The sequence below is a fragment of the Xylaria bambusicola genome (assembly GCF_022495145.1).
Source record: "Xylaria bambusicola strain CBS 139988 unplaced genomic scaffold F5B22scaffold_63, whole genome shotgun sequence".
In the NCBI taxonomy this organism is placed as follows: domain Eukaryota; kingdom Fungi; phylum Ascomycota; class Sordariomycetes; order Xylariales; family Xylariaceae; genus Xylaria; species Xylaria bambusicola.
Genome location: NW_025953616.1, coordinates 86,855 through 103,088, shown reverse-complemented (window position 1 = coordinate 103,088; position 16,234 = coordinate 86,855). Strand labels below are relative to the sequence as shown.

The 16,234-nt window shown below is 49.8% G+C and overlaps 3 protein-coding genes across 3 annotated transcripts; all 3 read right to left on the bottom strand.

The window, feature by feature from the left end:
* Positions 1-912: 912 nt before the first annotated feature.
* Positions 913-2,147, bottom strand: F5B22DRAFT_481926 (uncharacterized protein). Its single transcript, XM_047972253.1, has 3 exons — positions 1,796-2,147; positions 1,262-1,687; positions 913-1,178 (listed from the first exon to the last, which is right to left on the bottom strand). The coding sequence occupies exons 1-3, from the start codon at positions 1,900-1,902 to the stop codon at positions 1,097-1,099; spliced, it is 615 nt and encodes a 204-aa protein (XP_047826287.1). The 5' UTR covers positions 1,903-2,147; the 3' UTR covers positions 913-1,096.
* A 3,805-nt stretch (positions 2,148-5,952) lies between these two features.
* Positions 5,953-6,894, bottom strand: F5B22DRAFT_651096 (uncharacterized protein; the record flags this gene model as incomplete). Its single annotated transcript, XM_047979409.1, has 3 exons — positions 5,953-6,072; positions 6,134-6,663; positions 6,723-6,894. 3 exons carry the CDS (start codon positions 6,892-6,894, stop codon positions 5,953-5,955), a joined length of 822 nt encoding a protein of 273 aa, XP_047826286.1.
* Positions 6,895-7,066: 172 nt separating this feature from the next.
* On the bottom strand, positions 7,067-8,044 carry F5B22DRAFT_481902 (uncharacterized protein). The gene has a single exon (XM_047972252.1). It carries the CDS (start codon positions 7,871-7,873, stop codon positions 7,343-7,345), a length of 531 nt encoding a protein of 176 aa, XP_047826285.1. The 5' UTR covers positions 7,874-8,044; the 3' UTR covers positions 7,067-7,342.
* Between the last annotated feature and the right edge of the window lie 8,190 nt (positions 8,045-16,234).

Here is a 16,234-nt window from a genome sequence, read left to right as displayed (position 1 = left end):
AAAGGCACCTATTAACCAAGGTAAAGGTGAAAATCTGAACTCCACGTAGAGATTTGAACCTAGATTCTTTTCGCGTTACTTTCGCTAACAAGCACAGTATACATGTATACTATGCAGGGTCCTATTTGAAAGGTTATTTAGGTATATAAATCGCTAGCAGGATATTTCCATATCGTTGTGGAAATCACATGATGAGAAGCTAAGCGCTTCTCGTGTACGAAGATTCCCATAGCACAAGGCATGTCGAGACCCAATCAGCCCTATACATAGTAATCCGGCCTGAATCAGGGTGTGGCTTGGAATCGAAATATGGCGTATTCCCTTTCTCAAATACAAGCATAGTGCTTCCACGATTACAGGTTATGAGGCGAGAGGCAGATGTGGCTACATGAGCTGAAACTAGTAGTGTAGTTGGCGGACGTCCAATCTCAGTAGCGTCCCCGTCAATTCTACGATGGGAAGCGTTAGCTCGTGGTGCAATTAGGCATCTCCTAAGAGGGCTGTATTGAAAACCTTTAGTGATGAATGTCTTTTTGGGCTTAATCCAGCGCCAGCTCACTACCATGGAGACGAAGTCCCAGGTAGGACCGTTCATCAGAAGAGATTTCATGAAAGTGCCATAAGTGTAGCAGGGACATGCCTGTGAGGTTGGGTGTAGATTTCACAGAACGGAGACGGTTTGGGCGCGATCGAGACCACCATGAGGCTTCTAGAAGTCGATGGATAATCCTAGCACAGGTATTCGCCGTCCGTTTAAGAGTAGCGAAATCGTAGTCGGCGATGCCATCAGATGTTTTCCTCAATCGTTCCGTTAATTAGCGCAAGGCCAAGGGGCTAGAGACACGTTCACACGCACTAGAAGAGTAGAATGAAGAGCTAAAACCAGCCTTAAGAAACACATTTCATTGTAGAGGGGTATTAAAACTAGGGAAGTGATTAAACACAGGGATTAAGGATGTCTAATTGACAATTTTGTGAACGCTACAAAAGGGGGTATATTATCCTGAAGCCAAGATCTCTTTTGCGGCTCCCACCAGACCGACACCTCGAGTCCCACGATCCTGGACTCGCAATGACACCGTTGTTCCGTCTATTCTTAGACGTATAACTTCTCGATAGAAACCAAGTCGAGTTCGAACGGGCCTTTCTGCGGGACGAAGGAACATTGCGGGTTATTGCTGGTGCCAAGTTAGTCGACCAAAAGAACCGTGTAGATAGGGATAAATCAGGAAGGAGGAGAAGGAACCAAAGCAATACGGACCACAAGCTGATTCGAAAGTCACTGATATTTGAGAGATCTAGTGGCCTTGTGCCCCGAACCGTAGGTTGGAACTGCTCCCAGTAGATGTCTGCAAAACCTGGCCTTCCCCTGAAGTTGCATTCCCACTCGACTCTGTTCCTTTTTTTCTTTTCGCAACCCCCGGGTGGTTCCATGTCCCGAATCGCAATACTGTATATTTTATCGTCTCCGGCCTCGATGACCAGGCGCAGGCCGACAGAGCGCCAGAGGTCCCATCGGAACCTAGCCGGGGACCTGTACGAGGCGAACCCGGTCGTGACTCCGTGGAAGCGCACTGCTGGTCCTGCTTTCGGAAGGGACAACTGAATCAGGGTACATTCGTTCGTGCCGTCGGCTCTTGCTACGTGGTTATATTCAAATTCTCGCCAGAATTCGATATGCCAGGGCCTGGGGTGGCTGTCAGTTGATTTGTTTCGTGATGATGATAATTTGATGCTACGGGAGTTTCGCTTGCCCAAAATTTGCCGGGGGACTTGAGGCGGAAGAATTACTTACTTCTTGTTTCCGAAGATGGACAAAGACCGATATGGGCACCAGCTTGCGTCCTGCTCGTTGGGGGCTGGCGCCTCCTCAAGGTCCGCCACAGTATCATTCACAGTCATGATGGATGGCAATGATTATTATGACGATATTTATGTAGAGTAGCGAGCTGACTGCCGCTATGCTCGTATCGTTGTTATATTGTTGCTGAGTACACTGGCACGACAGTTTCGTGTTCCGTCAACCCATTGCCTTATATTTCGAAGGGAGGTGGTGAACAGGAGGTGGTGAACACGTCTTATATCATCTCTTCGATTAAGCTTCAAGGCTCGTCCCTTAACCTTCTGCACGAACGAAGCACCACGACTGCACGTTAGAGGTCTATAAGTGCCTCGTCCCTACCTAGGTATCGAATACAGTTGATTACAAGTATTCAGATAAGTCGTAGCTCTTCATCAGCTTCACGTGAGCACATACAGATAGAAGATGAAGAACAAGAGGTAGAGTAGCAAATACCACAGAGACTATGATGATAACATATCTTGGGCTAATGTAAATTCCCGCTATTTCTCAGTTCTTCGAGAAACAAGTGTTCTTAGGGAGTTTCAGCTCTTCATTCAAACCTTATTCTTGTATAGTTCGAGCTTGGGCGGCTGAGTGAGAACCTAAAGTCAGTGTCGACGACCGCGCACCTCGCGCTGCCCAGTTCTTGTGCAAGGAGCCGCAGGCGCACCGCGCCCCCAAAATTTCTACATATAGTAAGAAACTTAAACTTACAATGGCTTCCTTGCTGGTCATGCTTCGTAGATGGGGTCTCAGCATATCTCATTTCAAGATGGCGTCTTGAAGAAGCCGGTTTTTGGGGATCTCATAAAACCAGGCCAGATTGGACCTGACCAGACTACAGGGACATAGCCATGAAACAACCGCCTTCACAGCCTCAAACAGCCGCCATGAAGTGACATTGTGCACCGCCATCTGTCTACCTACCTAGGTAGCTAAACAGTCCATTAAATCCTTCCCCTAATTAGCCGCCGTCCGCTTCACCAGGAATCGCCACAATCACCTTCCTTGCCCCATGTCATAGCCTGGACTGTCGTATAAAAGGTAGTCTAGTTAGAGAATTCGGCTTCCTTATTTGATTAGCCTTGGGCCACGGCGTTTCGTGTCACCACTATGCTTGTATTGGTGGAGGATAACCGGGATCCCTCTACCGACTGAGGGGATCGCTCGAGATGGGATGCCCTACTTAAAGAGAGAAGCCTCGATCGTCTACTCTGCGCTAAATGAGCCAGGTTGTTAGACCATTCTCCGCTATTCGCATCCTCGGGTTCGCTTGTCTTCTCCGCGAAACCAAAGGCTTGCGTAGGCCGTTCATTTCCGCCATCGCAAACTCCGTCGATCAAAGGCCTGTGATGCTAGTCACTACGTATATTTCTGAAGTGAGTTGCGCGTGGAGTCCATCCGCCACCGTACACCTACGGTAGGTAGTGTCACGCACCTAGTGACGTCTTTAGCTCGGGGGGCAGTTGAGAGCATAGGAATAACTAGAGTAAAATCATAGACGCCAGAGCACAACATATGTACGTGTGTAACTACCAGGCGATGGCGGACCTACTGCACCTACATACCCAATCCAGTGATTTGGTCAGTGCTGGACTGGATGGAAAAAAGAAACGAGCGAAAACTGGGGTTGATGGAGAAAGAGGCGCGAGTGATGGGATAGTGTGACAAGCAGTTTATCGTCACTCTCGCGTCAGTCACATGAAAAGAGTTGCGCTAACTGGTTGGTGTCTGGGATACCTGAGAATACGTCACATCTTCATTGCTTTTCCTAGGTCATGTACATGCCACTTCTACAGCATTGTAGAACCACTGCCGGCTTGTCACGATAGATGCTCAAGCAAAACATCCCCGGGATACAACGTCACAGTCGAGAGGTTAGAAGAGTACACCCTCATCCTCTTTGTCGTTCGATCAACCCCAGTTTTGGGAAAGACAAAATCCAAGTCCCTTGTCAAGGACCCTTTTTGGAGAAAGGGACTTTTCGGCCGCATTTTCCTTCGGTGCGACGCCAGTGCCTCGGACTTGATGGAGTTGGGCATGAAAATAGCTTGGGGGTTTTGGCCTTGGCGATTTGGACGATGGCGGAAATTCCCACAAGCGGCTGAACAAGTAGGCTCGTTTAAAGTGCTGATAGCAGCAAAGTTTCGCCTCCCCCCCCCCCTCATAATAGGACAATTTAACACCTTTGAAACCAAAAAAAGTGTACTATATATAACAAAAGTAATTATGCACCAAACATAGCCATAGAAAGACGTAGCTAATGCGAGGAATTTCATTCTAGTATCTAGCGTCTATGCATCATCTGAGCGCTTCCACGCTCAATCATTCAACATGCTTAGGTTACACGTCCTAGAGGATGAGGCCAGATGGACAAGCAAGCCCACGCTTGCAAAGCATTGCCTCTTCCTCGAAAAGGCTGGCACAGCCAAAGCACCAGAGGTCTAGTCTAGCCTTGGGCCCCTAAATATAGCGCGGGCGGGACTAGACATAATGAAGCTAGGTAGGTAGGTTAGGATCTTGTTCTTCAGCGAGCGTGAACCATACCTATCCCAAACTCCACCCCACGTTCCTACGCTAGCTATCGTATACGGACGATAACTAGGTACGGGGTGGGCTCCTACCTACGCTTTCCTGGCAGGCAAAAGACAGCCGTTCCTCGAGGGGGGGAATAAAATGATGGAGGGAAAAACAAGACTAACCTACATGTGGACATTTCAATACGGCCGTAGGGCACAGTGGAGTAGATAGATGGTAAGGCTTGACGAGAGGAGAGACTGCATATGGCACTACTTGGGCCTTGGCCTGTTTTGTCTCGAGAGTCTGAGACTATGATGTACTTACTTGCTTTGCGTACTGACTGAATTGAGGCACGTACGTACGTAAGTAAGTAGAGAGAGGACAGAATACGCAGGTTGATGCTTATGTACCCTTACTTAATTCAGAATTTCAAGGTTATGGGATCCGAAATACTGGAATTGGGAGAGAAAATGCATGTAGTCGCTCGCTCGCAAAGCCTCTTGGAAAGGAATGGGCAGGGCTCACGTAGCCGGGAGCCGGCAAATACCGTGCTAATGGCAGACGAGAACGGGACAAACCTCCCCTCCCCCTCTCCCCACTCGTCACCGTCGCCGGTCGTCCTGCTACGAGATAAACCCGAGTCTATATGTATGTGTACTGACGATAGTAGATAGCGCATGTGCTAAAAGGGATTTGGGCGGGAGACCCCGGCGGCACGTACCTACTACGTACGTAAGTAGTGCTTGTGCTTGCTTGTTCTATCTCGTTCAAATCTTTCCCGCTGTGGCTTTGACTCTGTCTTGGGGGGGTTTAGGTTTGGTCTAATATTCCAAGGAATGCTTTAGCCGAACTCATCACATTCGCGCTATCTAGCTAGGTAGAGAGAGACAGGGCAATCCAAGTCTAAGAGCTGCTGAGGCCCACCACCCATTGTTGGGACAAGGGCCAATGATGGAGCTTGGGATCTGCGGTCTACTCTCCTTTTCTGGACTTTCGTGGCCAAGTGTTTGAGGTGATGGGCTGCGGGCAAGGGAGACTCCTCGGGTCATGAGAACAATACTGTTCGGTACCATAACTTTGGTACAGTTACCCCAAGAAGTACAATAGCTCCACTTAAGGACGAGTACACATGAGAAGCCACAAGCCTAAGAGAAGGAAGCATGGTACGGTTTGTTAAATTTGTATTCTTTCATTCATTTGAGCGATCGATACAAGTCCAGCAGCTTCCGCGAGGAAGCTTCATCATCATCTATGTATAGTGTGTAGAGATTTCCTCCCCTAAGAATAACAATGAACCACGCTTTGTCTTGGATATATATGCCCCCGGGAAATAAAGTTCCAATACGATCGGAAGGCAGAGCACTTCGCCTTTATGCAAGCAATTTTGCGCCAGCACTCCGGAATTTCCAACGTCAATAATAAAAATGATATAAAAAGCCTTCCCAGTCTTTCATTCCCAGCCAGTGTTATGCAACCCAATTCATGCGTTATCGTCTCGCATCACAGCGCACAGGCCCAAGTAGGCACCTGTCCAAATTCGCTGTTTACATCGTATCTCCTCCCAGTTTTCTTCGAGTGTTCAGTCTTGTTCATACGTGATGTGGTGCTGTGCCCGGTGATCCAGGCATCGACAAGGGTGTCGCCGGGTAGTCATAACCAGCCTCGGAACAGTTCGCTGAGTGATCGAAGGAGTGAGAGAGTGGTGGTGTCTGGCAGCAACACCGATCAGCTACGTGGGTGACGGTGAGATTGATTGCGCACATGACTCACATGAGGGTTCGAGTGGTCGTAGGGGCCAGGTGCATTCACTTCCACGGGCATATAGTAGTTCATGTAGGGAGACATGGGCTCTTCCCCGGGGTACGTTTCCCTCTTAATAGCATCATTGAAATGCGTCAGGGGTGGTAATGTGCAAGGGACGGAAGATGCCATGTAACTGGGGTAGGCCTCCGCGGTGGTCATGGCATGGTAGGGCTGGGCGGCACTGTAAGGTGTTCCCATGATCTCATCGGGAGGAGGATAGTTCGAGTAGACGAAAGGAGGCGTGTTAGACCGTTCACGGTCGTCATAGGGATGTTGGAAGAGCATTTCGTCGTCGGTACTCATAGGCGGAGTGTATTGGGGTGGGTGTACTGGCTTCTGGGCGGTTGTGGCGTTTGACTTTGACCCCTTTGAGTTCTTCTTGGTGCTCCTGCTGCCGGACTGTGTCTGCTTCTCAGGTGCGTTGGGAGGCGATGATCCCTCATCTGATGAACCGGCACGTCTCTCTAGATCTTCCAAGCGTCTCTTGAGCTTCTTGCCTAGAAAGGAGTCAGCATATCGTTTGGAATGATACTAAACTAGCTAGCCAGCCACATACGGTAGTTGCGCTGAGCAATGCGGTTCTGTATCCTGCGGCGTTCGGCAAGGTCTGATATCTTGGTCCAGTCCTCATCCGGGTTGGCGGAGCTGGAGAAGGCAGAACTTGTTCCGTGTGCCGAGTATTGCCTGGGTGCCGGAGCGGCAGCGTAGGCATATTGGTGTTGAGACATGGTGTACATTGGAGCCGACATGAGCCACCACCCAGTTGTGTGGTCGTCCGATGTCGAGAGGAAGCTGTGAAGGTGGTGATAGCTAGGCTATGAGAAACCAAGTGAGGTAGTCAAGGTAGCTGTGTGATTCCTGGATGAGAGACAGCTTGTTGTGTTCTAGGTCGAGATGACTTCAACACTAGTATTATATAGTTAGCCAGATAGAAGCCTTGGTGGTGGGACATGGACAGCAAGAGGGCGGGAGCAAAGGAATATATAGAAGGAAGCTTCCTTCGGTCATTACGGCAGTAGGCTCGCGGTGCTATGCTGGCTGTGCCATCTTGTAGTCGACACTACGCCATGCCAAGTACCCCGGTAGCCTTTGCGTGTAGGGGAGGCTTCGAAGTACACGACCCTTGGTACAGCCGGTTGTACATTGTTCATTGCCATTGCCATCATGGCCCTTGGCTCATGGCCCTTGGCTCATAACCCACGGCCCATGGATGATAGGGCCCATGGTCGAAGGTCCCCGTCGCGATGCCACGAGGGTACGTACCACTGTCTCTGCAGACAGGGGGCCCCTAGTCGGGCTACAGACAGGCATGTCGCTGCGAGAGCATACATACATAATATGCAGCCGATTCCAGGTCCGCCTTTTGGGTGCAACGTTGGGACAGCCAAGAATCCGCCCAGTGCGAGGTGACCCAAGGCCGCAATCCCAGGACAGACCCAGGACAATCAGTGCCAGGATGCCTGCGCTCTGCCTGCGCGCTACCACCACCACAGTTAGCGCAGGCTGGGTAGGTAGGGGCCAGACAAGCAGGTGGTGTGTGCCAGACAGACAGACAGACACAGACAGACAGTTGGCCGGCCCATGGTGTGTGTGTGTCCATGGTGTACCGTAGTTCTGCGTCGTCGTCGTCGTCGTGTCGTAGGTAGGCAGGCTGAGCAGAAAATCCAAAACAAAATAGGATAGGATAAAATGCTCAAAGCACCGCATCCAGCCTAGACGTAACCGGGCAATAGCCTGCCTGAGCCTGGTGCAAGGCCGGTTGATGCCTATCTAAGTAATACCACCTACTTATGCTATGTATGTATGTATTATGTTCAGCGGTGACAGTGGTGACGGTGGTCTGTCTTGCGGTGCTTCAGTGATCCAGTAGAGCGCTACATACCTAGGTACCTACCTAGCATAACCTCTTAACCTTAGTTACCTACCTTAATTCTATTGTGCCTACCTGGGTACTTTATCCTATATAACCTATTACCACATATGTACCTAATGTACCTACCTATGTATGCTTAATTCTAATTAACTGCTGTCAAATACTAGGTAGATAATATGTACCGTACGTTACGTAGGTGCAGGTCAAATCCATTAAAGCAGCGACTATCAACCCCATCAGAACATCGAAACAGTCCAGTCCATACAAAGGATGACCTCTGTAGATTGGGAGATACCTAGATACCTAGATACCTACCTACGTACCTACATAGGTACCGAGATAATGTGGCCTGTGTACTTACATGTACCTTGGCACCACTGTCTTGAACGCATTGGCGGCTTGTAGGGCTGTTAGATGCCCACCTTCTCCTCCTCCTCCTCCCGCCTCCTGTCTCCTGTCTCCTATTTGCCAATATACTTACTTACTTACTTACTTACTATGTACTTAGTTTAGTTCCTACCTGCTATACGCCTTTGCCCTCTGCCGATGACAAGACGTGGGCTTCTTTAGTCTAGGCAGTCCGAGATATCATTGGGGGGGAAGACATGGCCATGCCGTTAGCCATGCGCCGCAGCGCAAATAGCTCTCGTGATTCTACGGCAAATTGTGCGCTCGGGTGGCATTTCTGATATGATCTGGTCTACATACCTAGGTAGGTCAAGGTCGCGTCTCTTGTGTGGCTTGTTGTAGATTGTAGATCTGGCCATTTTGGCTCACCTCGTGGTCTCTCAATGTAGCGAGATTTGATACACCCGGAAAAGGAAGGCAATCTCTGTTTCAGACATGTTATCTGGGTGCATTGTATCAGAGTTTCATGAAGGGAAGTCGATAAATGCCCCGTCTAAAGTAGGTGCTACACACAGTACATCCCATACAACCTCGTCCTCCCCTCGTCCTCCGTACGGCGTCCGAATACTGCCCGACAGTTTGTCTGTACAGCATGTTTCTCCGCCTGATGGTTTCTAATGATGATAGTGGTATGTTGTTGTGTTAGGAGGTCATGTTCAGGACAATGTGCTATCGTTCTTCAGCCTATAATATCACGCATGGTAGGTAGGTATTGCAATGCATATGAAGCTAGGCAAGTACGGTACCTAACATGCTGCTGCGGCCACCACTGTTAGAAGCAAGTAGCGACGGTCATAAAAGCAGTCCTTCTTTTTGATATAGAGCAAGTTATTTGATTGGCATGTCGTATCCCAAGTAGACAGAAGTGGTAACGGCGCGCCCAACTACTGTAGGTAGTGGTATACTAATGTAGAGCCCCGTTGCGGATATCGTCAAACCAACGCCAAGTATCCGTAGTGACACTTGTCCCGCCTCTTTTTTTGTTATTTTATTTTTATCATTGGTGTTTTGCCCTCTGGTCGTTGGTGTGGCTGGTCTCTTCAATGTTCACCAAGCTGGTCAAGCCATTCTCTTCGACCCGTGATCCTGGTCTACCAAGTCGGTAGGTAGATACTAAGTAAAGACGCAACGGCGTGTGCGGCGAGCTAGTAGCGTATGATAAGAATACCGACCTATTGCACCCCGTCATAACGTCTGGACCCCTGGGTAACTGAACAATGCCATGCAACTTCCGGGGGGAACAGGAGACGAAGACGCGGTGTGGTTCTGAGTCAATAGGCTATTCAAATGAAGGGGCGAGAGAGAGTGTGGGTGAGCGAGTTGTGTGAGTGCGGTAATGGGAATGGCGAACTCGTGTATCAACTGGGGCCCGCTGATTAAGTCCGTCTATTTTTGGGAACCCGAATTACCAATCGTCGAGTCGGATCTTCACAAGGCCCCGGTCAAGACCGGCTGGTACTCTCCTAGGGCTGGCGGGTCCCAGGACCGCCTCCCCCTCTCAGAGCCCCCTCCTCTCTCTCTCCCCCCAAAGAACTTCAACTGCCAGGCTCATTTTGTGCCGGCAGTGCGCTACACGGGACCGTCCCTTTCTTAGTTCTGACCACCTAAATCCGCTAAGCCAACACTTGAGAAGATACCTTTATAGTAGTGGCTCATCAACGAGGTGTTTGTTGTCTGCTGTGACGAGCAGATTTTATGGATCTTAGAAAACTGGACAGAGCCGGAAGGGTTTCGCGAGCCAATGCGTACAGTGCCTTGCCGATTCTCCGTTCAGACGTTCTGCCCCGTTCTGCCCTATCCATTGGCAATACCGTGTGAAGCACTGCCAGCAAAGCCAACTTGAATACTTAGACTTTGTTCAGGTATTCTTCTCACCAGCGTCTGTGATATTTCGACTATAATGTAGATAGTGTGGTGAATTCACGCGGCACTAACCGTCCAGACAAACAGACCTTACTCAGAATGGAACTATGGTACCTTCGTGAATTGGCCAAGAGGACCAAGAGAACCCAAGTTCAAAAAGTAGGTCAGACAGACAGCGACAATCCTGCCCCCCATCGTTCGTTTCTACAGTACCTAGTTCAGGTTTAGATTCTGACCGGGGTTGTCGTATATTGTCCGCTGAGATGCATAAACATGCCACTAACCGTAGATCGGAGCTCGGTTTGACGTTCTTCTCAGCCTTAGGTAGGTACTGTATCTCTCTTGTTCCATCCAAGCTATGGAAAACCATTGGGGGTGTGTCCCATACCCACTCCGTCCAGAGTTCCGTCTAATGTCCCTATTCTCGGAGATGGAGCGATCCTTTGAGAACCCGGTCCATAATAACCCATATAATTCCGGGTTGGAGGACGGAACGAGATTAGTTGCCAGGCCCGAAGAATTCTGTGTTCGCCTATCAGTACACCACACTACACTCCGATGGTGCCCTACGGTGCAAGTGTTTCAGTGCCATGTGCTATTCTGAGTGCTGGCGCCAGCTAGCGCAGGCGGCACTCTGTTAGTGCCCGCCAAGATAGTCTCTGTGGAATGTCGGACTCGCTTCGCCTTGGCTCCGCCCCTCGTTATTCACAAGGCGCTACCGAGTTGGGTGGGTGTTGTGATGTCAATTCTCACGATGTTGATACCTGTATACTGGATATGTACTAACCTAGAGTATTGTACGGTAGGCGTATGGGTAGGTAAGTATATGGGATGAATTAATCTGTGCCATCGTAGCCCCTGAAACAAAACACCGTCCGTAGGTCTTTTCCTCTGCCTGGTTGCCTGGTTAGGTATGCTCTAAACATCTGGTGGTGTGTTACCCATCTTCGATACGGACAACGTCTTGATGTGATTCCTCGCCCTGCCAAGTACGTGTGCTCATTTACATCATTAACGCGATGGAGTTACCTATTTGACACATGGATACTGATGATATGCGTTTTGGCAGGGCATCTGATAAGCACGATGAGTTGCTGACATCGGACCGGCCAGTCAACCAGTCAGATCTCTTTCCAGTGCAATGGGCCGGCAGCCACCAAAACCCGTGAGGTTGGTCCGCCCACCCTTCTCGAAGCATGTCTTTCAAGGCATCATTCTGGCCGACTAATAAGGTTCTCACGCCAAGACCACCGAGTCCTTCATTTTGGTCACTGTACGCTGCTGCTATTGCTGGTGATACTAAGTTCACCTAAACAACTCCTTGCATATCCCCTACCTATTCCTATGCGTAATCCAAAAATATCTCTAGCTGTACTTTAGCGGCATTGCGTAGTTATTCTTGCCCCGGGCGATATGCGCCAGATGGCTACACGTATTTCCATTTCACTATCACTCAAGGAAAGAACAGCAACATGTGAGGAGAACTCAAGTAAACGCTTGAAACTGCTAAGTCAGTTGAGAAAGTCGGAACTTTGGTGGAGGGCCTGAGTTTAGCGGCATTAGTGCCCAGGCAGTACCCAGACATGTGAATGATATCACCGACGATCCCGACGACTTGGGACGAGAGGCTAGTTCGCTCTCTCCAACTCTCTGATTTCAATGTGCTCTCGATGCCGCAGAAACCGTAGTCAGCGCACATGGCATCTCCCTACCCAGAGAAGGATTGTCCACGGGGTTGGATGACACGCCAGCACATGGAGGCGCAGTAGTAGGATTCACGGCAATCTGGCAACACTCGGTGCAATATCTAATTTGAAGTATTGTATCATATGTGGTGGGCACAACAAAGATTTCGTCTGAAGTCGAGACACACAGAACCGTTCGATAGGGCCACAATGATATGGCCCCCATCTTCCCCAGGGAATCCTTCCGAAAATTACATCCAACGGCATTAAGGAGATACTGTCGCAGAGCCCTGGAAGCTGACTGCCACGCGATATTGGCTGACAGTGGGTTGAGAATCCCCCAGGCCGATTGCCTGTGGAGCCCTGATGTTAACTACCTGCACTGCAGACCGTATAGCGTATTAAAGGCCAAGCACACAGAGATAGGAATTACCTAGGACTTTTCGACTACGGTGTGTGGACACCTCCTATGGTCGTATGTGCCGTAAACTAGCAGTCGATTTATTAGCAATAGGCTATCAGCCAAATGAGTTACGACGACTGGAGCCTAAGAATACCTCCCTACACTACATATAATACTATACTTACTATAGTGGTCTGAGTACCGGGTAGTGTTGGTTAGTCGTCGCACCAAGCCGTGTTGCCCTGAGTCCTGATGATCGTTATACACACAACACAACAGACTAACTAACGTTGTCAGTAATGCATTGCGTGCTATCTCTAAGGCAGCGGGGCGTTTTTGTCGTTTGGAAACCCAATTACCCCTTTGGGAAATTCTCGGTAGACTCGTATACGCTAGACCCGGTATGTATGTAGTTTATCCCCACACACATGGTACAGTACCTATGTAGGTCGCGTACACTTGAAGAAGCATCGTCTCGAGGTATCGACAAAATGCACTGTATTATCCTTTGCATCCGGTAAAGACCCTGTGCGGTAGATGGTCCGCTACTGTAGGTGATATCGACTTCGACGTACTGGTAAGGTGCACGTTGTGCGAGCATTGCACAATCAATAAAAGAAGAAGACCCTGCAGAGATCCCATCATGATGACCTCGGAACGCGTCACGTCAATGCAGCCGAGAGACAACTCACCGCGTTCATACCCCGTGCTATGGGGGAATGAGACACTCCGCGAGCCTGCTCACAGCGGGCGCAGAAAGGGTCATATCCTGCGCCCTCGCCGTATCGTCAGGCCGATCGATTCACACAATCACCGCTAGATCTTGGCTTCGGAAAAGCAACGTGCGACAGAGTGCTCGGCTAGCTCGGGTGACTTTGACTTGGCCAGTATCCAGCCTAGCTCCCAGGCTGTGACCGTCCTGGTGACATCGCGCAGACAGATCGAATAACCCATTGACTGGTATACGAGGTCGCCAGTTACTACGCCATCACATAGATGAGGTTTTCATCGTCTTCTGAACCCGTGACCGAGATCTGCGCATCGGAACATATGGCGACCTACTAGAATAGGTAATATATCGGTACACTATAGTACCGGTAGGTGGTTTGCAACGACAACCAGGGCCAGCATAGGTAGTATACTTGCGTCACGCTGTCTACCCCGTTCTGTGCTAGCAAACGGGCTCGCAGGTTCTTCCCGCAATCTGGAACAACGTGGTCAGGGTGATTCAGTTACCGTCCCTTTGGCTTGGGTTCGTGCCAAGACAAATCCCGTCTCACGACCCTGGACGCCCTGCTGACATTCTCCAGTAGTGGTATGAAGGCATATCCCTTTTCTTCTCGCTGACAGACAGCACACTGGTCTCATTCACATGCGGAAAATAAAGGGCTTACGTACGCACTAGCACTTCCATTTCGAGATTGAATACTACAGTATATTTGTAAGTATAGTTGAAGATGCGATGGTGCAATAGAAAGTATACTCATCGTCACAGGTCTACACAAATCGAGCTCTTCAATGCCGTCTGCCACCTATTCCCTACTAGGTACCTCGACAAGATACGGTCATCAGACCAGACCTCGCAAATACGAAACCGGTGTTATCTCCACAGTTAGCAATGGGATCAGTACAGAGACTCATATGGGCGCTGTTAAGTCCTAGCATCCAGCCTTTTAATTGCAGTCGTATACTTAAGCTACGGCTTCGCGACTTTTAATTTCGGCTCGCAGTAGGTACCTAGTGTACGGGTAGATACCTATCTAACCTCTAACCTAGTACCTACCTACTTGCTTAGGTACTGTATTAGGCTGTCGATAGGGCTGAAATGACATAGCTACTGGGACCTACCTGCCCGAAGCGTCCCGCCAAGACAATGACATTCTTCCATGCATAGCATAGCACGGTGATCCCAACCAAAGTCAGAAATGAGTATGCTGTAGAATGTTTTGCAGCGTTTTTCGCACAATCAAATTCGAGTGTACCCACCGGTCATTTCGCATCGGCTTGACACAGTACCTCTTGTCTGCTCTCGGTAATGTGTAGCGTAGTGTAGTGTAGCAATGTGATGTCTTGGATCGTACAATCAAAGACTGCTTCGTAAAGTGCTATTCTGTGTGAAGTGCCTATGTAGGTAGCATCGCTTGAACAAGACAGGCCATCTTTGTTCCGAAAACACAAAAAAAGTTCCACGCGGCCCCATCGGGCAAAAGAAGCAAACCCCTACAGGCCGTTAATACCGAAACACGTTAGCAGTGGAGTGCTCCTGAGGTGGTAGCGGGATCGCATTCTGTTGCCTCTCGCGCAGCAATTCTGCTCTACCCTTTGTGAACAATTGCCAAAAATGAGCTGCTACCCCCCTTCTCTGCCCCGTCTAGCCCTACTGCCGCCGCCGTAGTGGCGCCATCTTGATCGCCTGGCGGTCTGCTAGTCACTATGCAGGTGGAACAGAGCCCGTGAAGGTGTGGATGAAATCCCGACGCATTGATACCTCCTCGCTTAATGCAGTGGTGATGTTGGTCGATGTTGGTCGTGTGGTGTGGTGGTGTGGTGGTGCGCTCTCTCGCCTGTACCATCTGCATCGTCAATACTCCAGCTCCGGCTCCAGGTCCAGCGCCTTAAGTACGCTGCCTAGCGTGATTCAGGCCTTACTTACATAGTAGGTACTTACTTACTTACACGTACTTAGCATCTATGACTTAGTAGTGTAGGCCAGTTCACTAGTCAAATGGTATTGCCGAACCCCAGAGATGAGCTTCATTTCTAAACCGGGGCAAAGGGCTTGGAGCAGGTGCCCGCAAGAGCCCACCTCTTCGGCGTTGCCGTACGAGATGCGTCATAAGGGGCTGATAGGGCTGAACTAGACGTAGCGTCCTGCTACGGCTATCCAATATGTAGATACCGGCACACCCACGGGTAATAAGAACATTGCGTTCACTGACCATATAGTGAAGAGCCATATTGACGGCGTGCTCAATCACTGGGAGAGGTTACCTAGGTAGTAGGTAGTGCTTGCTACCGTAGAGTGCACTGTATACTCCATCTCTCTCTCTCACACACACTCTCTCCATAGCATCAAGTAGCATTGCACAATGGCATCTGATTGACGGTGTACGAATCTGGAGTACAGTTCCGACGGAACAACAGCCAAGATACACGTACGTAGTACCCTTCCAAGCGATCACGCGATGCATGGATGATACCTACCTACCTACCTACCTACATACAGCAGACCACGGGCTCTGGGACGGGCTCTGCATCGCATATTGCCTGAGCTGTTCGCCATCTGCCAAGGCATATGTGCATTTGCCATGCCACCGCGCAACGGGGAGTGACTCAGCGAGGCAATTTCGCAGATAGGCATCGAACACAACACATCATCTCATTATCGAGACTTGGAGATGGCCGCAAACTCCGTATGCCGAGATTTGCCCAGGAAATTCTTCGAGACTTGGCATTATTCACGTGTTATTGCCAGCCGATATTGCGCGAAAGGCAGATGCGTACTTACGTAGGTACATAGGTAACTTGCGACAAGCAGCAGCAGCAGCAGCAGCAAATAACACCCGAGAATGCGAGCTGCCATCAAATCGTGTCGCCGTAGCCAATCAGATCGCACGGGCTATTGTGAGCCAACGACAACTCTTCTCTCGCAACCAGACCCCATGACAAATCCCGGTAACCGGCGGACCACTCACCAGCCTTCTAGCGTTCCTTGTATCAATGCGAGATCGCTCTCATCTGTTCGAGAAGCCTTATTCAGCGCCCATGGATCTATCTATCTGCCTACTCCCGTATGTATGCCCGCCCCGACAGATCGGACGTTTCGCAGCCACACT

What these genes read in the sequence shown, in the direction of transcription:
- F5B22DRAFT_481902 (XM_047972252.1), bottom strand. Translation starts at nt 7,873, where the DNA reads ATGCGGTGCTTTGAGCATTTTATCCTATCCTATTTTGTTTTGGATTTT.
- F5B22DRAFT_481926 (XM_047972253.1), bottom strand. Translation starts at nt 1,902, where the DNA reads ATGACTGTGAATGATACTGTGGCGGACCTTGAGGAGGCGCCAGCCCCC. An exon ending in TCCATCTTCGGAAACAAGAA is followed by an intron (nt 1,688 to 1,795) that starts GTAAGTAATTCT and finishes CAGCCACCCCAG; the next exon opens with GCCCTGGCATATCGAATTCT. An exon ending in GACTTTCGAATCAGCTTGTG is followed by an intron (nt 1,179 to 1,261) that starts GTCCGTATTGCT and finishes ACTTGGCACCAG; the next exon opens with CAATAACCCGCAATGTTCCT.